Source organism: Furipterus horrens, unplaced genomic scaffold (assembly GCF_987537825.1).
Source record: "Furipterus horrens unplaced genomic scaffold, mFurHor1.1.pri manual_scaffold_3, whole genome shotgun sequence".
Taxonomy (NCBI): Eukaryota; Metazoa; Chordata; class Mammalia; order Chiroptera; family Furipteridae; genus Furipterus; species Furipterus horrens.
Window position 1 is genome coordinate 146,966,356 of NW_028327173.1, and position 24,128 is coordinate 146,990,483.

Consider the following 24,128-nt stretch of genomic DNA (forward strand, 5'->3'; position numbering starts at 1 on the left):
GTTTGCTGGGGGAAGGGAAAGCAGGGAGGTTTTACATTTGCCCTACCTTGCTTAGGATAGTTGAGTTAGTTCTTGGCTTCACAAGAGATGGAGACAGTGCAGTCACACCATCTTCCACCTGGCCCCAGGCTCCATATTCAGATGGGCTTGTCGAACTCTGGGCTCAGTTCTCAGGACAGGCCCTCCTGGGCCTGGTGGGGTCCCTGAAGTGGATGGCTTTGCCTCAGCACCAAAGTATAGAGCATTTATTTGCTCTCTCACTCAGCTCAGGTTGAAAGTCTGCCAAGAGGGGTTAAAACTGGTTGGCAGAAATGATCCTGGTTTTCTTGTGTGTTCCAGTCACGCATATACCAGCAGCCTGCCTGTCACAGCCTTGGTCCAGGAGAAGGGAAAACACCACACGTCCTCTGCACATCATAACTGGTACGGAGACACACAGAGAAGGCTGGATTTCACAACGGTCAGTGTGTTCCAGAGCCAGTGCTCATGCCTGTTCTCTGGGTTCCTTCTTGTAGCAAGAATGCATCTTCTTAGCAGACAAACCATGGTACACACCCTGAGAATATAATTCTGGCCAAGAAGAGGTAATACCTCCAGAACATCTAAGTAGAATGAAGCAAAGGCTTTTGCAGTTTGAGGTCCTTCTCTTCAGGGCCACTATGAGCCCATATGGCACCTTCATGCGAATTAGGAAAGGTACCAGTTTTTCTGGGCAGACGTAGGCCTATACAAGGGCATACAACTTTGGGAGCAGTGCACGGGCTGGATTTTAGCCTCTATTACCTTCCTCTGCAGATGCCCTTGTGCAGTGAAAAACTTGACTGACATCCAGATCAATGCTTCTTCCTTCAACAGTACTGAAGACCTCCTCTTTGCAAAATTAGAGGCACTTGGACTTGTTTAGATTTGAGAGTCTACTCTGGACTTCTCCAATTTCCTTGGTAGCCTGGGGTCTTCTCTGCCTAGGAAAACCATCTTTTCTTTGGGCCTGCTTCCTTCTTTAGCACCAATGTTATCTTTTCTTCCATATGCAAAAATTATCATTTAATTTCTAAGAGTCTGGTTAACAGGGTCTGTTAACCAGATTCACTGTTTTATTTTATTTTTTTCAGATTCCCTGTGTCTGCTATCAGAGCTGGCAGACTAGCTGCTTTAAATTCTCTCCATTAGCACCGCAGCAGGGAGAGAAGGGAAGTTCAGAGGCAGCTGTGATCCTGCTGAGTTCCAGAGCATGTCCTTTGGGCCTAGCTGGAAGCTGAAGGCAGGCAGGCAACGTTTACCCAGCTTTGACGATTCTGCACTCTAATCATTATCTATAGTTCTAAAAGACACACTTCAGCTGACAAAGTCACTGTGCAGGCTTCTTCCTGTGTCATACTAGGTGTGAAAAAGGAATGGGGATAAGGAGGAGGAGGTATGTAGTTTCCAAGGAAACCAAGGGCTCTGGGTTCCTCTAGGGCTGATGACTCTTACAGGTGGGATGGTCCCATTTCCCAGTCCCATTGCAATCCTGCCCCTTCATGCCCTAGAGCGCTGATACTGGGGGTGGAATGCAGTCTGTTGCTGGATCTTAGGAAAAAAGAGCTGACAAAGGCACAAGCTGCTGGTGACAGCACGTTGTTTGGCTATTTGGCTCATCCATGGCTGACACCCAGCCAGTTCCAGAAAGCCAGAGGTGGCAGTGGTTCTGTACCTCAGGACCAAATCCTGGGGCCTCCAAGTGGGACCAAGTCAGATTTGAGGCCTATGGAGAAGTTTGGTTCATTTTGTGGCATCTTTGAAGGGTCCTTGGAGAAACCCAACCCTCCCTGAGGTCTGCTGGAGATGACAGGGGCTGGGCAAGAATCCCTGAGCCCTTGGGGCAGGCACTGGCTGGGCCACATGAGGACCCAGATATAGGCAGACTGGCTTAGCGAAGTTGCCATGCTCCGCTGGAAAGCCCCTGGCCAAGGCCCTGGCGGGTTAAAGCAGTGTGACTGTCCAGATCTCAGCCCCATCCATGGTGGACAGCTGACAGGTTTGGTGGAACCAGGAGGGCAATCCAGTCTCCTATTGCTTAACAGCGTTCCTGTGGGTAAACTACAGTCCAGTCGTCAGAGAACAACTTCTGACGGAAGAATCTACTTGCTGGAGCCCTTGGGAGGAACCACCATCAGAGACACATCAGCCTCTACTTCAACAGTGTTTGACAAAGGCCCCATTCCTGGTCAAGGCCCTGAACAGGGAAAAAGGTCCCACTTGGGTATGTCTTATGTACACACAGAGATAAATTTTTTAAGATAAAAACAACACAAATCAACTTCACAAGACACAGTGTCAGTCCTCGCCGGTGTCCTTCCTGTGGTGCCCCATTCGAAGAGGGCAGCCCAGCCTCACCTGGGACCTGCGCCGTTCCTGTTCTCATCTCCATTCAGGGCAAGGTTGTGTAGGAAGAGGAGGATCTGCCACCACACGCGATTTCGGTTCTGCTGGTGCTGAAAGGAAACAAAAACCGACGTGACTCCTAAACGCAGCCTTAGATGACTCCTTATCATTTCCAATAAAAGTTCAGATCAACATGTCTGGGGGCAGCACTTTAATCCTATCAGTACAGCAAACTGGTGGGGAGGGGCTGTGCTGGGACAAGAGAAGTGGTGATGAGGGGGAGATGGAGAGTTGAGTTATCCTAAAACAACTGCAGTTTTAACATTAAAAAGACAAGACCAAGCTCTTTATGCACTGTGCACAAGAGGATTAAACTTTTTCCCCTGCTTGCAGGATTTTCCAGAGTTTAGCCAAGTGCTGCTTTTAATCAGATTGGCTCCTGAGCCCCTCAGACCTCAGCTGCATGAACAACAAACTTTCTTCAGAAAGAAAGAGAAGTGCCCCCCTCCCTCCCCCCACTCCATAGTAACATAGAGAACAAGGGGGAAAAGGGGGGAGCCTCCATCTGCAAGTGATTTGACACTGTGAAGGTCAAAGGGTTAATCTTCAATTTAAACCACACTGCTGAGGCAGCAAAAATCTGATTTCATCCAGTGCAAACACGCACACAGACAGACATACACGCACACACACACACACTTGTGCGCCCGCCCTCTCTCCCTTCCCAGCATCTCCAGCTCAGCAGTGCCCTTTTTATAGCTGCTCTTGACAGTAAGCCATAAATAACCCCTCTTGGAGCTCTTTCCTACTGACTGGAGCCAATTAAACGTTAAGCAAGAACATACTTGAAAACAAAACAAAAACAAAGAATGCACACTGCTCTCTGGAGGTTATCCCAGGTCCTACTGTCAGGCAGGGAAGCTGAGGGCAAAGGTCAGAGGTCAATGGCTCAGAGGATTGTGGCCAGTGCCCCACCCAAACAGGTACCACTTCCTTTGGGCCAGAAGAGGCCAGGAGGGGACTGAGGGTGCTGGAAGAAGTGGTCTTTGTTCTCCTGTTATCTGCCAGGGCAGGAGGACTGGGTTGGGGCCCTCTCCACAGGGTTCTCAGTGGACAGGGGAATAAAAAGCTAGTGTGTAGAAAGAAGCCAGCACACGCTGGACTTGGATTACTGCACTGGCCCAGGCGGCAAGTGCATTGACATCGAGGGTCGGGGGCCTGCAGCCCTCTCTGGGGCCGTCTGTAACCACTGCCCTGGCCATCACCAGGACACTCCCAGTCAGATAGGAAGAGGACAGGACAAGTCAGTGGCAGAACTGGGAAGTGAGCCCAGGTCTCCTGACTCCCAGAGCTTCGCAAGTACATGGGATCCAGGACAAGCATGCAGGTTGCTGGGTTCCCTTTCACTGCCTTAGGCCACAAAGAGACAGGTGAGGTGTCAGCTCAGGCTGACCTCAGAGCCCTGACAACCCCATGCCTGTGGCAACAGTATTCCTCTCTCCCCTGTGGAAGGGGGACTGGAAAACCCAGAAAGGTGGAGGCGCAGCTACTGCTGGGAGGGGCAGGAACACAGGGCTGTGCCACAGAGGCGGCCTGGCAGACTGCGGCCGAGGAGACTGATGGCTTCCTCATGTTTTGTAAACAAATATGAGTAAAAAGAGGAAACACACCCGGCTTAACAAAATCTGGTTACAGTAAAGCAGCGTGAAAATGGACTCGCCTGAAAACCTGAAGACTCAGGCCTGCAGCAGCTGGGCAGAGCACCCTCCCCTTCCCCGCCCCAGCTGCTGCCTAGGACAGGTGCAAAGGTCATGTGGTGGAACAGGAGGAGATTCCAGGGAAAAGGCTGGTCCCGGGAGAGGCCAGTCTGCTGGAATTCCCAGTCTCCTCAGGTGCCTGTTTGAAAAGGCCAAGTAACAATAACAGCCATAATAGTAACATTGAGTGTGCAAGGCTTTGTTTTGAGTGTTTTATATCTTTTCCTCTCAAGAGTGTGGTCCACGGACTAGCATCATCTGGGAGCTTATTAGAAATGCAGACCTACTGACTCAGAATGTGAACCTGTAACAAGATCTCCAGGTGACTTCGAGACACATTATAGTATTAGAAGCACTGCTTTATATAACCTGTACATGAAACTCCTTTGGTCCCCTCAAAAACCCTACAAGGGAGGGATATATTATCATCCCCATTTCACAGGTGAGATCATTGAAAGAGTTAGGTAACTTGGCCACATAGCTGTTAAGTGCCAGGGACTGGACTAAATCCACACTATTTGACCCTAGAGCAATGTCCTTACCCTTTATGATTCCAAGTGCCACCATATATACATTTCTTTCTACCAAGTCTAACCCTCTACTCTCCCCTTCTCTAAATCACCTCAGAACAGCACAACATCCAGGAAAGGGAGATCACAATTCTACGATTTGGGGCCTGGCCCAATCCCATCTCTGTATGCCTCCGTTTCTCCCCAAATTCCCTTAACAGAGGCTACCTGCTGCCTGGGTAACCTCCTGAGCCTTGAGGTCTCGGGAATAAGGCAAGGTAGCACCCTCATTACCACCACTGGCGGTGTTGGGGAATGCAGAAACAGCTCTGGGCCAGACAGTGGTGTCAGACAGGAAGGCTGAGGTCTTGCTGGGAAACACAGGCAGGCCTATGCACAGGAGGGTCCCCTCTCCGGAAGGATCCACATTCTGCACATCTGTCAGGGCTCATGAATTGGCAAAGAAAGCTCTGGGCCAGGAATAAGAGGACCTGACTGTAGGCTAGGGTCTCCCACCAGCCTGTCTGGCAGTCCTCACTTTCCTTGTAAGTGAAATGCAGGTTCCCAAATCTGACTGTGTCCAGAATCCACAGAGGTCCTCCTATAAATACAGAGTCCCCGGGTCTCACCCAGAGTCCCCGGGTCATAACCTCCAGGGAAGGGACCCAAGAATTTGTATATTGAACCTCCCAGGCGACATTTTTTAAATCAGAAGAAACATTTATTGTATACTTTAGTCAAAAAAGTAATACATGTTAATGACAGAAAATTGGAAAATACAAGAAATTACAGAGGAGAAAATAAAATCATTCATGATCCTATAGCCTAGGATCACGTCATGATTTCACGTTTTCTTCACTCTCTTTCAACCTCTTCCCACCAGAGTAATGACTTAGCCAAGTCAGAGGTAAATCCTGTCCAGGTGGTTCTATAGCAGCCAGGCCACAGACAGGCATTTGGAAACCACTGAGGTGCTTTCCAACCCTAAGGTTTGGTGATCCGGAGTTTGTCATCCACAATTATCTTCAAGAGTACAACTCAGAGCTCCAACAACTGAATCCGGTTAGCCTGGTAGAGGGTCTGGGTGGGCCTGGGAGTAGGCTGCCTTATACAGAGTTAAGTTGGCTGCGGCAGCAGCCATGAGACCAGCGAGAGCAGGCTTGGGAAGCCGCCTACTGCCCAGCATAAGCAGGTGCCACACATATTCCATGTAGCCCTGTCCTACCACAAGGCAGCCCCCACAAGGCCTTTTTCTGAAAGGAAACCAAGCCGCCTCATATCGAGAGAATAAAAGAATACCCTGACTTTGAGAAGCAACAAAAAATATTTTTTAAAAAATTAACAAAAGGGCCTGACTAGAAAGGAAAGAAAAAGGAATTGAAAAGAGGCCAGTGAGAAACAGTAAGGAGGAAGGAAATGAACATTCACCCGACAGGATGAAGTAGTACACACACAAAGACACCAGAACACCGGAGAACATGGATCCTTTCGGGAGAGGGTGTGAAGAAGGGGAGAAGAAAGACTGAACCAGGAAAGAGTGTGCTTGGTCTCTGACTCTCTGTACTTAGCACAGCAGCCAGCACTTAAATCTCAGATCAACGAGTGCAAACCCTGGACCAAGGCCCAGCTCTCTCACACTCAGTGTGAGCATTCCTCAAAGTATAGGAACCTGCAAGGAGTGGGCGTTCCCAGAATGCTTAGTCAGGGTGCCCTCGGGACTAGGGGCTGGGCTACAGGGCCTGGGAAGCCAGGGGGAATCTAAGCTCACACCAGAAGCACTGAAATTCAGAGTCTAGAGAGGGTAGGACCAAGGTATGGAGGGAAAGAATAGAGGTGAATGAATGTCCAAGGGAAGGGGTTCAAACATGGGCTGTAAAAAATATTCTCCTCCGTTAGGAGAGCACAACCAGGCATTAGAGGCCTAAGGTTCTCCTTTGACGGAGGCCTACTTTTTTGCTGTGGTCAGGAGATGAAGGCAGTCAGATGACAAGTGTTCCAGTCACCCCAACTGTGTGCAAGGCACTGTGACGGAATGGATGTTTACCCTGTAGAACAGGGGACTTGTAGGGGACACACAGTAGGTCCTCCACAAGTCCACCCTGGACTGACTACACAAAAGTCAGCCTTGCAAGATAACCTAGTTGTCTGAGGCAAGGAACAACTGATGTCTGGCCAGGTCTAATGATGTACTTGATGTGATAGTATCCGCCTTTTGCTTGGGGACAGGCCCAACTAGTAAAAGCCCATTTTTTTTAAGCTAGCTGTAGTGTCTGACGCAGATGCATTAAACAGATCAAACTCTGTTTCAGCCCACTTGGCCTCTGCCCTTAAGCACAAAGAGTGTTCCATGCCCTACCCAGATAAGAATCTCCCTCTGCCTCTCCCCTTCGGATCCAGAATCCAATTCACACCAGGCCTGGCGTGGGGTGGGGAGGGGTAGAAGAGGGGGTGGGGGCAGCGCTGTATGTCACCAGTGTCCAGATGCTCCAGCAAGAGCTAATTCACCCCAAAGAATGAGAGGAAGGAGCAAGGCTACACCGTGGCCCTGCTTTAAAAGAACACTGCAGAATTACCAGACAGATGGCAATTTATTATATTTCATACTTAGAACAGAGTACTTTCTTATCTTCCCATTTGCTCCTCCCAAAGATCTGAGACATAGAAGGACAGGTATTATCAGTCACAGACAGGGAAACAGAGGCTCAGAAAAGTTACCCCAAGCCAATTAGTTGAGACAGGGGGTTATTCAGACCACTGATTTCTCATTCCAGAGCTATGTTCTTTCATTAAAATATTAGTGTGTTTATGCACATTATGGAAATAATATTCACTTTTCAAAGCGAATCACAACTGAACTGCTTGCCTAGTATGTTTAAAGACATTGTTTCCAGATCATTAAGTATTTAGTAAGGATGCTGTGGACCAGAAAAAACAAACCTTTCAGAAGCAGAGCTAAATGAAGATCAAACAGAAATAAAGCTGCAACTGGTCTGAAATTATAACTTCAGATCATGTTCTGAAACCATGCTCGGTTTCTTTAAAAGGCAGAACTGTATATACTTTGCTTTATGAGGAGACACACACACTCTAAAAAGTGACATTTTCCCACCTTTTCCCTTTCCACCATCATATTCGCACCCCACCCTGGCAGGGCTGAAGGAAAGAGCTTGCTGTTGAGAAACAGGAACAGAGATACGGGAGACTTCAGGAAAATTCCACTTGAAAGAAGTCAGGAAGATACATTTGTTCAATTCAGCAAGCTGTTATCAAGCACCCAACTAAGGGTTATGAAGGATACAGAGATGAGCAATGTCAACTCTGTCCTTAACTATTTTACAATCTGAGCGGGAGAAAAACAAGAACGCAGACTAAGTGTGAAGGAGGCAGAGCAGGGCCAGGCCAGGAAGTGGGCACTCCATCATGTTCTTGGCAGAGCAGGGATGGGTCGGGGGGAAGACCATGGTTTTAGGATCAATCAGATCAGCATGACTTCCAGCTCAGCCACTTCGTGCAACCTGGGCACGTTATCTTACTTCTCTGAACCTCACTTTCCTATAAGACGGGACGGGACTACTGGGGTCTAGAAGTACAAGGTGGCTATAGTGATCAAATGCATAAAACCCATGCAAAGCATGGGGCCTGGTGCTACACTGAGCAAACCCACCTCCGCTGGTGAGCACAAAGGAAACCTGGGCCCACTTGGCTTTGCTGAGTTCTTCCCTCAACACTCTGTTCAACGTGCCCATCCAGGAGCACTACCTTCTGAGCAGACTCAGCAAGTCCTGGGGAAATCCCTGACTTTTCACTCTGAGACAGGCCTCAGCAACCAGAGGCAAGTGGGCTCAGAATTCCAGGCTGAGCCAGGGATACTGAACCCCAGGATGCAGCCCCTCGGGCCCAGTGGGCCTACTGTCCCAGAATGCTTCTGACCCAGATACCCAAGGAACAAGCAATGGAATGGCAAAATGGAAAAGGAAGTAATACTTCTTGCCAGAGCTTTCTCGGCTCAGCCAGCAGTGCTACCAGGACGTTGAAGCCACAGGCTGCCACCATGGCAAAGGGCAGCCAGGGGCCAGCAGGTTCTCAGTCAAAGACAGGTCTTCCTCTAATGCAACTGGAGGCCACGGTCTTCAGCTACTGGGGGCTAGGGAGGAGGAACAAGCTTTGAGAACCATCCAGATCCCCAGAGCCCTGCTTTGCACTTCCATGGCCTGGAGGTGGGAACTGCTGAGGCGCCTGCCTAGCTTCCCCCTGGGGATGGTTCTGTCCTTCAGTTTCTCTCAATCTGAGAACAGCTCCATCAGACTACCAGGCAAACTCAAAAGGAACTGTGGCGTGTATGCTCTGGTCAAAGGCAAGGGAGAGGGCGATTGAGGAGGGGGCAGGTCTGTTGTGGGTCCACAAGGCTGTGTAGAAGGAACCGCAAGGCTCTGACTCCCAACGTGGGGCCTTTGCAGCTGACTGTTCTTGTCCCCACCTGGGATTGATTCCCGGGACAGGATAAGGCCAGCTGAGCATGGAAGATGTCCGGACCCCCCTCCTCACAATTACACAGTTGACTGTTCTCATTCTGGTCATGGAACATGCCCTCTTGGTTGCCAGATGCGGATCAAAAGGCAAACTAGACTTCGTTATTTTTGTCCTTCTTTTTTAGTACCTCCCCCCAAACCCCTCCCCTCATCATCCCCCACCTCCAAGAAAGAAAAAAAAAAAAAAGAACAAAAGCCAATTCCCATCCCCATGGCTTGCCTTGGTGGGGAGGGAGTGAACTGTCCCTAACTGCAAGGCCCTTCTCCTAGAAGAGAGTAGTCAGGTGCAGAGTTGTGTGGGGAACTCGGCCTCTAGTCAGCCACGCTGATGACTCAGAAGCTAAATATAGTGAACGATATAAACAGAGCCAGCCGCAGAGCAAACACAGGGCCTCCAAGCCCTTGCACTGGCTCTCACGCACAGCAGCTTTCCACAGCCCCTCCCCCAGCCTCACACTTCCAGGCACTGTCCTAGGTGGACCAGAGGCTGGTTTTGTTGGGGCCCTTCTCACTTTAAGGCAAATCTCTGGGGCTCCTGCCCAGGACTGTCCCATCTAAAACCTGAACAACCTCACTAACCACAGTCTGAGCTCCAGAGAATCACTGGATAACAAGGAAAGCATCCCTAAGGGTCAGGAAGCAACCAGAGGCTCCCTGAACAAAGGATCCAGGCTGCTGGCAGAGAAGCTGCTAGTTAATAAACCATGCCAACAGCACCTTGAGTAGAACTGCCCAAAGAACTCCCCAAGAACTAGAAAGGCAGGTCCAAGTGAAATCCTAAAATCTTTTTACTTTTTCACAGCATGAACAATTTTATGCTTTATTGTATTTCAAAATCATCATTAAATAAGTTAAGTAATTCTGGTCTCTTTATGTCCAGTTCTGGAATGGAGGAGCTGTAAGCAATTAGGGTTTTTCTATACATTTAGGGACATGAGTAAACTAGGGACTGGAGGAAAACTCAGCTGCAATTGTCGGAAAAACCCATCCAAGACTGAACTGGTCCTTGGTTGTCAACAATCGCGATTTTTTAATCAGGACAAATACCAGCCATGGAATAGATTACCTTGAGAGCGAATCTCAGGACTGACCGATCAGAGGCTAAAAGCCTGGCTGGTGGCTCAGCTCCCGTTCGGGATCTAGGGCAGAACAGTGGGCTGGAAAAGTCTAAGGGAGAGTGGTTGGTTATTTCACCCCTTAAACTCCCTTTTCCCAAACCTCCTAGATGCTGTCCTCAAACCAGGTAAAACCAACTTTTAACACATTTCAAAAGTGTTAAACTGTCCATTGCTTAATAGTTATATGTCTTAACAATTTCCAAAGGGCTTTCACATCAACTCTGCAAGTATTAGAAACCAAGGCTCAGAGAAGATAAATGATCTGCCTATGAACACAGTACCCATAAGTAACAGAGATGGGATTCGAACCGGGATCTGCCTTTAAGTCCAGGATTCTTTCTGTGATATTACAACTAAAGGTGGTTTTAACTGAGTGGTTGAAACTTTTCTCTGATTTCATTTTCCAGAAAGTCTAATTACTGTTCGGGGAATTTTCAAATCTGACTGCTCTGAATGGAGCCACTTCTTGTGCAAGTGAAAAAGCCATCTCCAGCACGAAAAACTCTAACCTTCCTTTAGCTTTACTCAACAGTCTACAGTAGCTCCTTTTTCTTAAGGATTCTTGACTTCTTAACATTATCCAAAAATACCCCCACAAATTTAAAGACGGTGCCACAGGACAGGAGACTTTCTCCAGGGGAGGGGACACCAACTACTGTCCATTCTTAGGCCCATGCTAGACGAGACCCTGACGGGGGAATGGAAGAAAGCTGGGACTCACTTCTGACCAGAGCAGCCATGAGCTCAGTGAGGGCGCAAACCTGCACCTCCTCTTCCCTGCAGGAGCTGGACAGAGGACACCCTCATAGAGCCTGAGTCAAGGTCAGCCAGTCAACAGACCACAAGAGGTTACCTGCATACAGAGGAGCAAAGAGGGGACCCTTCCACTGCAGACCCAGCCAAAGGAAGGTAGAATGTGTGACTAGGTTTGAAAAGGCTCACTCTGCCTTCAACTCTCTTGTTGCTTTGGAGACCCAAAGATCCAACAGCAAGCACCTCACTGACACTGGCCTGCCTCCGATTCCTTGCTGGTCGGTCCAGAGACGCCACCGTGAACTGACCACTTGGGTAACCAGGCTAGACCTGCATGCTCTTTGGGAAATACGCCGGGGGAGCTTACAGCCAGCATAAACTGACACCTTTTCAATCTGGGGTCACGCTGATCACTCAATTTGCCACAATACCCTCCTATAACGCACTGCCCATCATCATGCCCCCTCCCTCGGCTCCAAATCTCCTATGGAGAAAGTTTCCCCTGGTACAGAAAAGGAATAACTGAGGTTCAAACCAGGGACCAAAGGCAGAACTCATACTCCCTACAGGACGCAGGGATCAATAGCCCAGATCCAAGGAGAAAGAGGATGGCCAGGCCCCCTCAACTTTTGGCTATCTCTTGGGTTATTTTTCGTGGCTCCCTAAACTCAGCCTACAATGATGAGGAATGACCATCATTCTCTGAGGAGAATGTACAAAGCCAAAAACCCACAGCTGAACAGCTTGGACACGGATTTGTCTGGACAGGGCAGGTAGAGGTGAGCCCAGGGAGCAGCGTGATGGTATGGGTGGGAAATGTGAGGGCTGATCAGGATTATAAAGAGACAGAAGGAAACAAGCATTAAAGAATACCTAGTGTGTGCCTGGAAGTTTCACAGGCATTATCTCATTTAACCTTCACAGTAAAATTCTGTGGTGTTAGTTCAAATTTACAGAAGAGGAAATAGGCTTTGCAAGGTCAAGTGACTTCCTGATGGCTAGTAGGCAGCCAAACTGGTGTTTAAACCTGGGATTTCTGACTTTATACTCAAAGCCTAAAGACTTAATCCTAAACCACTTCCTTCCTAGGACATCGGTTTCCCTGCCTATAATGATGAAGGAGGGGAATAGGGGAAAAAGATAAAGGATAAGAATGTAGGAATGCCCAGAGTACTTTTTAGATATGAAATATTAGATTGTAGTTTATGTAATCAAGTTCAGAAAATGACTCACTTCTTAACACTAGCCACTAAAAGGTCCTATGTGTGCCATTATCCTAGCTCTTCCCCCAGGGTGAGCTCCTGGTGAAGCGTCTGTGAACAGGGTTAGTGGAGAGGAAGGGGTGGAAAGCGAGAGGAATCCACAGACAAAAAGCCTGGTTCTTTGTAATGGAAAACTGGGGAAAACCAGCTCTGGACTAGAGGCTTCCCTGGCCAGCCTCCTGACACTGCAAGACAGAAGCGGGTAGCTGGCAGACACTGTAAGATAGAAGTAGGTAGTTGGCAGGTAGATAAGGAGCACAGAGAACTCAAGAGCCAATATGGGGTAAGGTGCAGAGCAGGGAAGACTTTCTTATTTTTCTTTTTTTTTTTTTTAAAGATTTTACTTATTTATTTTTAGAGAGTGGAAGGGAGGGAGAAAGAGAGGGAGAGAAATATCAATGTGGGGTTGCCTCTAGCTTGCCCCCAACCGGGAACCTGGCCCGCAACCCAGGTATGTGCCCTGACTGGGAACTGAACCAGCGACACTTTGGCTCACAGGCTGGAGCTCAATCCTTTGAGCCACACCAGCCAGGGCAGAAGATTCTTTAATAGTTAGATCTTCTGCTCTACCCGCTCCTTCTACCTGGTTGGGGTGGCTCTGGCTCAGAGGGCAGCATCCTGTCTAGGGCTGGACCATGACCTCACAGAGGCACCCCTGGGCTGGGGGAAATGATGCCAAGTAGCAAAAAGCAGGGTCAGACCTTGGGCTAAGGGTTGCCTCCTCCAATTCAGGACCGTGGCAGGAAGAAAGGGCCCTGGGCTGTGGTGTAGCCCTATCCTCCAGACTGCTCCCAAGCCTATAGGAGCTCACCAATGGATGGGGGAATATTCTGGGAAACACCAGTTGAGAGAGACAAGGTCTGTTGGAAATTTTTTAAGAGCTGCCTTCCAGACAGTCCTCTAGACAAGTCTAGGGGTCCCACAGGCACTGTGTCCTCCATCAGCTCCACCACCAGGACTGGAAGCTATGAGCTGGACTCAGCCACAGGCCTGTACAACCAGGGCAGAGTGAATGGGCAGGAAGGAGGCCAAGAGAAAGAAATCAAGAATCAGAGTGAGTCCACACATGGACTGAGGGGGAAAATCTAAGCCAAGTTTCCACAGAAAAATCAAAGGACAGACTAGAGACTGGAGTTTGGGGCCAGAAGAGGAGGCCAAGCTGCCTTATTATCTAAGTATAGGGCCACCCTCCCTTCCTGATCACTAAGGGACTGGGAAAGCCTACCAGGGCCAGTTCTAGACCCCAATTTCCTTCAGAACTCCTTGGCAGAAGGCACTAACCATATCTAACTCTCAATGACCTCTTCTTAGGAGACTCAAAGTCAATTTCTCTCCTGGTGCTGGCAATGGTTTGGTCCTTGAGTCAAACCTACTACTACAGCTCTCCTCTGGTCACCTGAAGTGACCCACCTAACCTCAGGGTCTTGCCCAATAGTGGTGTTATTTTCCAGATTTCTAGAGATACACAGACACACACACACACACACTCTCTCTCTCTCTCACTCACTCTCTCTCTCTCTCTCTCTCTCTCTCTCTCTCTCTCTCTCGCGCGCGCGCGTGCGCGCGCGCGCGCGCGCGCGCGCGCGCACACTGGCCAGGGACTCTGTCCCTGAGGCGGGGAATGTGTTCATTTCCAGGTGTCGTGCCTTTGCTTTAGCAGTGGTTATACTAGCACAGATCAGCCTCGGGCTCCTCTCCCCGCCTTGGCAGCCCTCCAGAAAGTCGGCCCAGAGAGGAAGGGTTCAGCGCCTGGGGGGCGCCCAGACAGGGCTGCAGAGCGGGGCAGCCTCCAGCCCGTGGCATCATTGCTCCTCCAGCACGAGCCTGCCAGCCGCCGCCTTTGTTGACGGACTCTGCCACATGCTCGACTGACACGGGTTGCCCCGCCCTGGCGGGGCTGGTGCCAGGCTGCCGGCCAAGCGCCCGGCCAAGCGCCCGGCCTCGGGTCTGGAGAGACTCTATAGAGGTACACTCTCCAGAGCCCCAGTTCCCAGACAGAGACAATGAGGAGCAGCCTCCCCAGCTGGAAAGTATCAGGTTACAACCGGTTCCACCACTTTCCCCCACTCAGGCCCATCCCTCAGCCTTGGTTATTCAGTTCCCATTGCGTCTCAGCCAGGCACCCCCAACTGTCTCTTTTCACTGCAGCACCCCGAAAATCTTCCCCTTAGGTAAGGGACAACCTCCCAACCCTGGCCTCAAGAGGACACAGTTTGTCAAGCAAGGCTGCAAAAAGCCATCCCATTTTCCAGGAAGGAGGGACAGCAGCATCTCCCAACAAACCACTCTTACAGAACCTGAGCTGAGAGTGGGCAGATGACGAACTTGGAGCTCAGAGATGGAGCAAGCATGCTCAACCAGTAGGACCAACCCAGTCCTCAGAAATCACAAGAGTCAAAGTCAAAATTCTGGGACCATATCCTTGACATCAGGCAAGACAGAGTTGCAGAGGCAGGCCCCAGCCCCCCAGCCCCAGCAGACTGAAATCTCGCCCCCGCCTCCCCCACCCCAAGGCCCCATGCCTACTTGCTGCATATGAAGCCGATGAAATTGGTCTGCAATACACTGAAGCTTTCTGGCAATCTGTATCTCTGCTCGATGTTGCCACTGTCCTTCAGGGGGCTGCTCACCAAGGGGCAAGCCTGCAGGGAAACTGGCAGGGAGAGGGAGCCGGTAGCCAGCATTGCCTGCAAAGACAGAGGGCCCACATCTCAGTATTCTCCACAACTGCCCAGTCCTCCCCATGCCTAACACTCCTGGCAGAGCCCTGGGGCTGAGGCCTTATCAGGGCAGTCTGCCAAATTTGGACAGCCTGACTTGCTTGCTGCCTAAATGTATAAAAGTTGATGCTGGGAGAACAGAAGAGAATGGTCCCAGCCTTCCCTTCAGTTCATTCGCCGGCAGTGCCATTGCAAAGATAACATGTGTGGGTGAACATGCCAACCTTCTGTCCTTATTTACCAAGCTAGGCTTGACCACAATTTATTATTCATGTAGCAGCAGGTTGAAGCTCTTCTCTGGAAAAGCACTGGAGGCAGCTCCCCAGAGTCCCTGGGTTGAGCAAAGCAAGGCACACAGAAAGAGAAAACCAAAATGTGTCTTCACTGCTTAGTGCAGCAGGAAGGCTGGTCTGAGGTCTTAAAGCTCTGGACTCTGGACAATGGTACAAAAACTAGGGAGAAAAAACTCCTCAAACCCACATAATAGCCAAGTTCCTCTCTGGAGGCAGCCCTAGGGCAAGACTGGAGACCAGCGATCCACACTGAGTGCTGGCAATCGAGCTGCCGCTAGGGGCACCCGCCTGCCTCCTCCCTCCTTTCCCTCGTCCTGCCAGAACTGCTGTGCCAGAATCACCCTACCGGTGAGCTCCCTCTGGGAATAGCTGCAGCGTCTCCCCAATCTGTCCATCAGACCCAGCAGGACAGCCTCTGAATCTTGCCCCTCCCTCCATAAGCTATTGTGCTAAAAGAAGAAAACCTTGCCCTTTTGCCAGAGGAGGGCATACTGCTCAGAAAACAAACCATTTAAGTCCACAAATGAAGGGGTCTTGTCCTACTGAGCCTTGGAAACAGCCCCTCTGCTGGCATAGAGCCTCGGCAGTCCCAACCTCTTTTTCCAGTTCCCCTTCCAAGCACAGAAAGTCCCAAGTGACCATTGGGGGCTACCTTCTGCCTTCAGGAACCTTCTGTCCCAGAACCAGCTGGGTTTTTCCCTTTCGTGTCAACAGCGAGTCACAGAACCCCCAACCTTCTCCAGAGCAATGTTAGCTATTTTATGGAAGGGACATCACTGGCTGGACACAAAGGCGGGGCCACTCCAAGGGCCACAGGATGTAAAAACTGAGGCTTAGGTACCCTCTCTCCAGCCCAGCAAGACACCATGGACCCCAAGGATCCATCCAGAAAGGGACAAAAGAACAAAAGTAATGGCAGGGCAATTTGTCCTTCTTGGTGCCCAAGGAGCACAGGTAAGGAGCAAAGACAAGCAGAAAGGCAGCAGGTGAGAGCTGAGGAAATCAATAGCCCCTGCTGCTCACTTTGGGGAAGGAAATAACAAATGGCAGGTTAGGGGAGGGAAAGTCCCCTCTTTTCCCCAAGTCTCTGTGGGAGGAGTCCTGAGGCTACGAGCACTCACCATAAAAGAGTCGCTGGGGTTCCTCGGTCACCCCACAAGGCAGCATGACACCCTGGCTCGGGGAGGCTGGACTGAGGGTCTGGGTGGCCTTGTCTTCCTGGCTGATGGGTCGAAGCCCAGGGCCACAGCAGTGGGTGAGGGGGAAGAGCTGCAGACGGCTGAGGGGGCAGTCCAGCTGGCTCTGGGCAAACAGGTCAGCAGAGGGCAAGCTCCCGGGCTGGGTCCCCAGCTCATCCTCTGGCTGAAACACATCATCCTCCAGCTCCTCCACACACTGAGGTGGATCCATCTCCCCTGTTAGGGCGTAATAAGGCATCCAGGATGCTAGCCCCTTCCAGGCCAACCCTGGAGTGGGAGTCCTAGAGAGGCATCCTCCCCTCCCCTTCCTTCTTCCCTCTTCTCCCTTCTTATCTCGGGAAGTGGGGCCAGGTACTGATGACTGATAACCCTGGTGATGATACTAGTACTGCCAAGGGTGACACTCTCCCCAAATGTGGACTGCCTCACTGTTCAGGGACTCTCCACACCTCTTTCCTGAGCCCACCCAGAGCCAACCTCCTCTCAGTCTCTTCTTCTGACCCAGCTGGTCAGTCATGAAGTTTGCTACCGACTCGGAGCAATAGCAGGGGTATGATCAGCTACAAGCACTCAGGGCACCTGGGGAAATGTCAACAAGACTAGCCTCTGTGAGTGGCTGTGGGAGGGCATAAGGGTGCTGTGACTGGCTGTACACATAGTGCTCACAACATCTCTCTCTCTCTCTCTCACTGTGCTGAGGAGTAACCAACCACCAAGTCTGAGCTGAGCTCCAGGTTCAGCAATAAAAACAAAAGCCAGCCAGCAACCCTAGGGCAGCCAGGTTCCCTCCAAACCTGCTAAGCCCCGCCCAGCTGCCCATCTACGCTAGTCTCCACCCACAGCTTGCTCAACACAACAAACAGGCTCCCTGGTGTGGTAAGAGTGTGTCCTGGGAGAGAGGGGGAAGAAAAACCCAAATTAGTCATTGCAGCTGCCCTCAGCACAGGAGAGCTGTCTGCCCACCACAGCTTGGCCTAGAGGGTAGGTCCAGCATCCAGCAAAGTGGCCAGCTTTCCTCAACTCAGTCCTCTCACTGGCCTCTATGACTTCAAATCTTTCCCCACAGCCTACCATTCCTGCCAGTACTGAACCTGAGATTGGTAGGTACATCCTGCCTCACAGGAGGAAGTGAAATTTGGCCCTTTCTCTGTGACCTCACTCACTGCCTATACGACTCAGGTTGTTGATGTGAGTTTCTTGGTAATAAAGTTCCTCTTGCTTCATCTAAAGACTCTTGGCAGTCTGACCTTGGAGCCACCTAGCATCTTGAGTTCCGACCCAGCCCCCTACACACACACTAGGAACCCCCCAGAGCCCCTGGAGCAGCCAGAAGCAACAACCACCTGAATGGTTAAGGATACAGAGAGACAATGTTTGTCACTGCCAGATTCAATTAGAGATCCCCTGGGAATTCTGCCTCCCAGTCTCCTGCTTTGAAGAACAAGCCAAATGGTCTGTCGGTTGGTAAAGTACTTAAAGAAATCTCAATTAAATTTAAAAATCCTGGCTTTCCCAAATGCAAGCTGTCTGAGATGCCTGCTGCAAGCCTCCCTCCATCCCATCTAGTCCTGAAGCTATGGTCTTCTCTGCCCTCTTCCCTGGAGAGTGAAGAGATGTCCCCTTGGAGGGCAAAATAAGTGTCTGGTGTTCTTTGAATAGTGTTTCCCAAAGTGGGGGTGGGAGAACTCCAGCTTATCAGCACCAGGAAACAAAGTTTCCTGCTGAAAAGACCAAAGGCTGTCCTGCCAGTCACCTGGCAAAGGCTCCCCTCCTGCCCTTCAACCTCCTCTTGGCAAGCTGGCAATCCCAACCTACGAAGGGGCCCTCCAAAGCCAATCACAAGCAGGACTCATTGTCTTGGTTCTTCCTTTGAAGCCCATTACCTCCCCCTCCCCTTACCCCTCCCAGCAAAACCCCAAAGTTCAACCCCTGCTTGGCCTGGATAGTGGGGGAGGTACAGCCTGAGGGTGTGGCTCTGCCAGCGGGAGGTTGGGGGTGGGGGTGGGGGGCCCTTCCCACTCTCGACAGAAAATGAAGGTGGGAGCCTCCGCAGGGGTGTTGGGCAAGGTCAAGTGTAAACTGGGATACAGTAGGGAGGCCCTCTTCTCCCCCTCCCCAGACCTGAAGAGGCAATGTCCAAACTGGTAGGGGAAGCACCTCCTGAGGGCATTGCTATGGAAGGCTTTATTCCTAGCAAGGGGAACCAAAGCCTCTGTAGCCATCCCAGCCCCTACAGTTTCTAACACGGATGCTGAACTTAGACTCCTCCTCCTAGGAGAAGGCAGTACACAGACACTCTGAACCTCGACAGGGGCTAAAATGCTGAGAACGCTCACACACACTCTCTCTCACGCACACACAAACACACTCACACTCACACAACACACAGCAGACCTGGGTGACTCCAGGAGAGAGTCTCAGCCTCCGAGTCGTGATGCCAGGGCTCCGCGCCAGGGTCCAGCGTGACGAGCACTCGGGGGCTTGGCGCCCAGACTCAATTGGGAAGGAGGGAAAAGCCCAGCTGTTAAGGAGAGGGGCCTTCAGACTCCGCAAGGAGGCAGGACGCCCCACAACTCTCTGCCCTACCCCAAAATAAGATCCTGAGGCCGGGCGGTTCTCTGGCGCCCAGGTGGACTCAGCAGTGTACGGCAGGTTCCAATGCCCACCTGGACCCAACTCCTTGCACTCTCAAATGCTGCTACCCCCAAGATGCCTCGTGGAGCAGCGCACCTAGATGTGGGTTCTGCACCCTGTTCCCGCAGCCCAGCGCCCCAGTCCTTCATGGTCACCCCAGACACCCGCAGCCCAACCCTTCCCCGGGCCCCCACGCGCAGCGCGACTCCTCTGCCACTTCCCCGAGGAGGTGCGATCCAACTCCGCCCGGCTCCCGGCGGCCCGGGCGCTCACCGGGCTGTTGCGGGAGGCGGGAGGCGCGAGTGGGGACGGCAGCGTCAGCGGGCGAGCGGGCGCGGGAAGAGGCCACTCCGCACCGCGCGGTATTGTTTCCAAAATACGCCCGCTCCGGGTATCCCGCAAACAGCTGATGAGGCCCCGCCTCCAGCGCGTCACACCGACAACTGGCCAATGCTGAGTGGAGCCCCAAGTCCCGGGCTGGGCGGCTGCCAGGGACGGTCAAGAATGTACGAACCTTCCCTTGGAAATATTGCAAGGGGCCGAGCAAAATTCTGACCCGCGCCAGAAACGCAATAGGTGTGTAGCTCTCCTTGCAGATTGCGTTCCGAACGCAACCGCGGGAAGCAGGGGAGGGTCCCAGAGTCCTTTCTATTAGGAACGAGCGAGGGGGCGCCAAAGTGTCTTCCTTCTCGGGAATGAACTGAATAAATACGTCATTCAGACAGGGAAGTGAGGGGAGGAGGCGAAGTGCTGGGGACGTCCAGTGGGTGCAAGTGCGGGTCCCTGTGGATTCCGGCCTGGTGGCAAAGCACCCTCCCACTTACGGAGCAAATCAGAGGGAAACTCCAGCCTCAAATCTGTAGGAATCCTGAGAACATGTGTCTAGTGCTGTTACTGAATGACTTTCAGATTAAACTCATCCAAAGGGACCCCCAGGCCCTCTTCTTGACTGGGCGTGGATACTTACAAAATAAGCATCTGGCTGAGGAGAGGAGGGATCAAGAATGCAGGGACTGCTTGCATAGTTGACACACATCCTGTTGATGGTAGCATCCAGAGGTGGTGCTGGTGCTGCCAGGAGAGCAATGTGTCCTGCAGATCGCATACAGGTACTGGGTAAGGGAGCCTGTGGACTATTTCAAACATTTATTGAGTACCTGCATTGTGCCAGGTGCTGCACTAGGTGCCAAAAACCTGGTGTCTGCCTTCAGGGCGCTTACAATCTACTCAGATAGACCTGCAAAAAATGGAAAGCAGTATGAAATGTGTTAATTTCAAGGCTAATGACTGCTGGGAGAGGTACAAAGATTCAGAATGCAAAGACTGGCAGAGGTTTCAGGCAGATGGCTTTCGAGTTGGGCCTTGATGGATGGGGGCATTTTCCAATAAGGAAACCATATAAAACAGCCCAGGTCTAGGGGCAGCAGAATAAAGTGAACTGGGGAATCTGTCCTGGGAGCAGGCTAGAGGATGGGATCCTTGGGTGCACACTGGGACTTAGGAAGGGTGGGCATGAACAAGTAGATTCAAGTCAGAGTACATTGGTGTCCCCAGATTGCCAGGCTGGGGAATCTGTACTTTATTCTGGAGGCAAAAGGAAAGCAGCAAAGATTTTATAGAAGATGAGTGACTTGGCAAAGCCTGAATTTTAGGAACAGTAAATGAAGAGGTCAGAAATGAGTGAGGGGGAGCCAGTCCTTGCAACAGACTAGAAGATCGATGCTGGTGCCTGATCCCAGTGGCAGTGGGGGACTACCAAGCTGCTCTCTCTGGGTTATAAACATGGACAGATTTAAGTGGAGATGGGACCCCTAGCTCAGAGGAGCCTGAAGTCATCTTATACCTTTTTTCCTATCCATTCTTTCCCTAGCTCCCCCAAAGTTACCTAAAAGAGAGCAAACCCAGGCATATTGAGGGCTGTGGTTGCTAAAGTAAGAAAACTCTGCTCCAAAAGGATGGAGAAGAGGGAAAAGAGAAAGAGGGAAGAGTCAATGTTGGCTAGTAGCCCAGTCCCCCCAGGAGCTGAAGGACATCCAAAAAGAGATGCTGGAGCCAAAAGGAGGTATATTATTTTACCTGGAGGCTGGGCCAAGAGGGAGTATCAGAAGCCATTAAGGTGACAGTGCACTCATGTCACATGTGGGGAGATGAGGAGACCAAACCCAGCGTCTCTGCAGGGTCCTCAGGAGCCCTCACCACATTCACCATGCACAGATCTTCCCCTCCTTCCTTCCATCCTTCTTGTTGGCTTTCCTCCTGGGCCAGTGTTTCAGGCTGGCCAGTAATGACTATAGGAATTACTGAGGCTAAAGAGTGAAACTGAAGGATAAAGCAGCTCTGAATCTGTCCTCTGGGGCAGCATAGGCCCCAGGGGGCAGGGGGGCATCCAAATTCTCCCGACCCACCTGAGCTTTGTCTGCTTTATCACAGTCCTGTAAGGTGGAATTGGGTCCATGGGGCAAGGAAGCTGCTGGGGCAAGGAAGCTGCTAGTGCAGGGTGTTTACCTGAGATCCATGTATTTGCCAGACTCACAGGGTCTCCTCAGCTTTAGGGTCTGTGAACCCCTGAATCTAGCTAAATTCTATGTGGGTTCACACACACATTTTTGGAGGGGTGGCTCCATAGCTTATAACAGTTTCCCAAAGGGATCTGTGACCCTAGAAAAGATTTAAAATCACCACTGTAGGGGAGCAGAGGGGATCACCTTAGTGGGTCTGGGCAGTTTGCAAGATGAAGGGAGGGCCACACCCTCTAGTGACATCTCTTCTAAGTCCTCTCTCCCAGGCTTTCCCAGGCTGCTCCCTCAGGCTAATTCTAAAGGACACCTGGTGACTTGGCCTCCTGTGCTCTCAGCCTCTAAGGTCAAGCAGCAGGGGCCCAGCCTTCTGAGCCAGAGGGACGAGAAAAGACTGTCAGGGATAAAGGGGTCAGAGAGGTCAGGAGCCTCACTCCCCACCTCTCATCACTGTCAAAGCAGACCCCACCCCACCCCACCCCCCGCCCTTTCTCCCCTGGCAGACAGGGCAGACTCAACAGAGTTAGGACCTGCTGGGCTAGAGATCTGGGCTCTGAGCCTCCTGTCCAAGAGCAGTGCACTAGCAACAGACAACCCTGGGCTTTTGACTGGGCTCAGAGCAAATGCACATGCAGCCTTTATTTCAGAGAATTTCCCTTCTCTCTTTCTCTTCCTACCCCTTGCCCTAATTTGTTTTCTCTTCTGCTGACTGATCCTGGCTCTGGAAGAAAGGTCCCCAGAGAAAGCTCTGAACAGCATCAGTGTGCAGGCCTGAGAGGGAGACAGACCTTCCCCCACAATTTGGGAGGGATGCGAAGAGTTAAGGGGAGCGCTTTCAACAGAAGAGAAAACCCAGCTCCCTGTAGACAGCAGGCAGGAGCCCTCTCCATTGTTTCACCTGGCTATAGGATTTCTCTCTGAGACAAGGAATGGGCTCTAAAACTCCGGTAACTGGATCACTGGGAAGGGAGGTTTTTTAAAAACCAGCTGACAGCTGAATAATAGGAATTACCAGGCAGTCCGCCCTGGGGTTACTGAGGTTTGTAACTCAATCCCCAGGGAGGGGTTAGATTGGAAACTGATTTATGGGTAAGGTGGGGGTCTTGGTGGGGGATCCGATAATGCTTGACCCCCTTGCCTCTTAACTCCCCAGAGGAGGGATCCTGAATGTAAGAAAGACCAAGAACCTGGAAGGCTTGGTGTCCCTTCCCTCTCTGGACTTACTCTAACAGAGTGAATTTATCTCTCTGTGCACGATTCCATCTGCCTGCACAGGAATTAGTTCCTCTCTTCTGAGTTGCAGAGTGTGCGTGCGTGCGTGCATGCGTGTGTGTGTGTGTGTGAGAGAGAGAGAGAGAGCGAGAGAGAAAAGTGGGAGAGAACAGCAGAACAGACAGCAGACAGATTGACTTCTGCTAATTGCATAAACAAGTGGAGAGGCTTGATTTCCCAGTCAATGGGCTCACCGCATGCCAATCACTATTTCAGTGGGACTAAAATAGAAAAAGCAGGTACTAAAGAGAAAACATTTGGGAATTCAGAATCCTGTATATAAAGGGAGATGCAGAGACTGAGGCTGCCATGCTAAAGCCCAGTGGAAAGCTAAAAGGTAAGGTGGAGTCCATGAATTATGACATTCAGCTCATATTCAATTTTGTTTTGAGGGACATGCAATAAATATTTCCTAAGTGAGCAAATGGATGAATGTACATTTCCACATTTAAAAAATATGAATATTAGAGAATGGAAAAAAACTTCAGTGGAGGATTTTCTAGGAATGTCCTGTCTTACATTGTGTTTGCCACTTGGAATGGTTGGTCTTACCTGAGTTTCTTCTCACCAGCAAAGCCTTAGAAGGCACAGGTGATGCCATCATTGCTTTGGTACCCTCAGACCACCCTTCTCCAGGATTGGCACATGATGGAACTATGTCTATGGACACAAATTTACAGAATAGCTACAAGCATGGCCCTTGGCAACATGCCTCAGCTCCGCTTCCCCCACCTCTTGCCCAGCCCAGGGTTCAGTATGCCCAGCCCATGGGGAAAAAAATGTCTTTATCCTGCTAAGAGATGAAGAAATCCAATTCCTTTAAACCTACTTTCCCTCAAGATGCAGCCTCTTTCCTGGGGAAAGGTACATCAATACATCAGTACACATTTTCCTTGGGATTGTCAGGAAAACATAAGAAATTTCCAGCCGGAGAATGACCAATTGTTATCAAGGAAACCTGCCACTCTGGAGGAGCTGGGGGACTGGTCCCTTCTGGGCCTAGAGCCTCCCACGTTTTGAATCTGGTGTTCAAGAGGACCTGAACAGAGAAGATAAGTTGAATCAGCTCTTTCCCAGCCAACCCTTCAGCCCGCACTTTCCAGGAGTAGAAGAGGGTCCCTATCTGGTAGTGAGGGAGCAGCTCAATCACCTACATGTGAGTTAAACGTTAACTAAGCACCTGCCATATGCTAGGTTCCTCC

General features: G+C 50.8%; 1 protein-coding gene across 2 annotated transcripts; it reads right to left on the bottom strand.

Moving 5' to 3' along the window:
- Positions 1-2,106: 2,106 nt before the first annotated feature.
- Positions 2,107-19,530, bottom strand: BMF (Bcl2 modifying factor). 2 transcript variants are annotated; one of them, XM_090270399.1, is made up of 5 exons: positions 19,412-19,530; positions 18,899-19,025; positions 16,427-16,720; positions 14,819-14,979; positions 2,107-2,474 (listed from the first exon to the last, which is right to left on the bottom strand). In XM_090270399.1, the coding sequence occupies exons 3-5, from the start codon at positions 16,713-16,715 to the stop codon at positions 2,373-2,375; spliced, it is 552 nt and encodes a 183-aa protein (XP_090126525.1). In that variant the 5' UTR covers positions 16,716-16,720; positions 18,899-19,025; positions 19,412-19,530; the 3' UTR covers positions 2,107-2,372. The 2 variants fall into 2 exon arrangements, with proteins under 2 accessions (XP_090126525.1, XP_090126524.1); XM_090270398.1 differs by lacking the exons at positions 18,899-19,025; positions 19,412-19,530 and having other exon boundaries at positions 16,427-17,180.
- Positions 19,531-24,128: the final 4,598 nt, after the last annotated feature.

Coding starts and splice junctions, on each gene's coding strand:
- BMF (XM_090270398.1), bottom strand. CDS start 16,742: ATGCCTTATTACGCCCTAACAGGGGAGATGGATCCACCTCAGTGTGTG. Junction 14,980..16,426: donor ACCCCAGCGACTCTTTTATG/GTGAGTGCTCGT, acceptor CTGTCTTTGCAG/GCAATGCTGGCTACCGGCTC. Junction 2,475..14,818: donor ATCGGCTTCATATGCAGCAA/GTAGGCATGGGG, acceptor GTTTCCTTTCAG/CACCAGCAGAACCGAAATCG.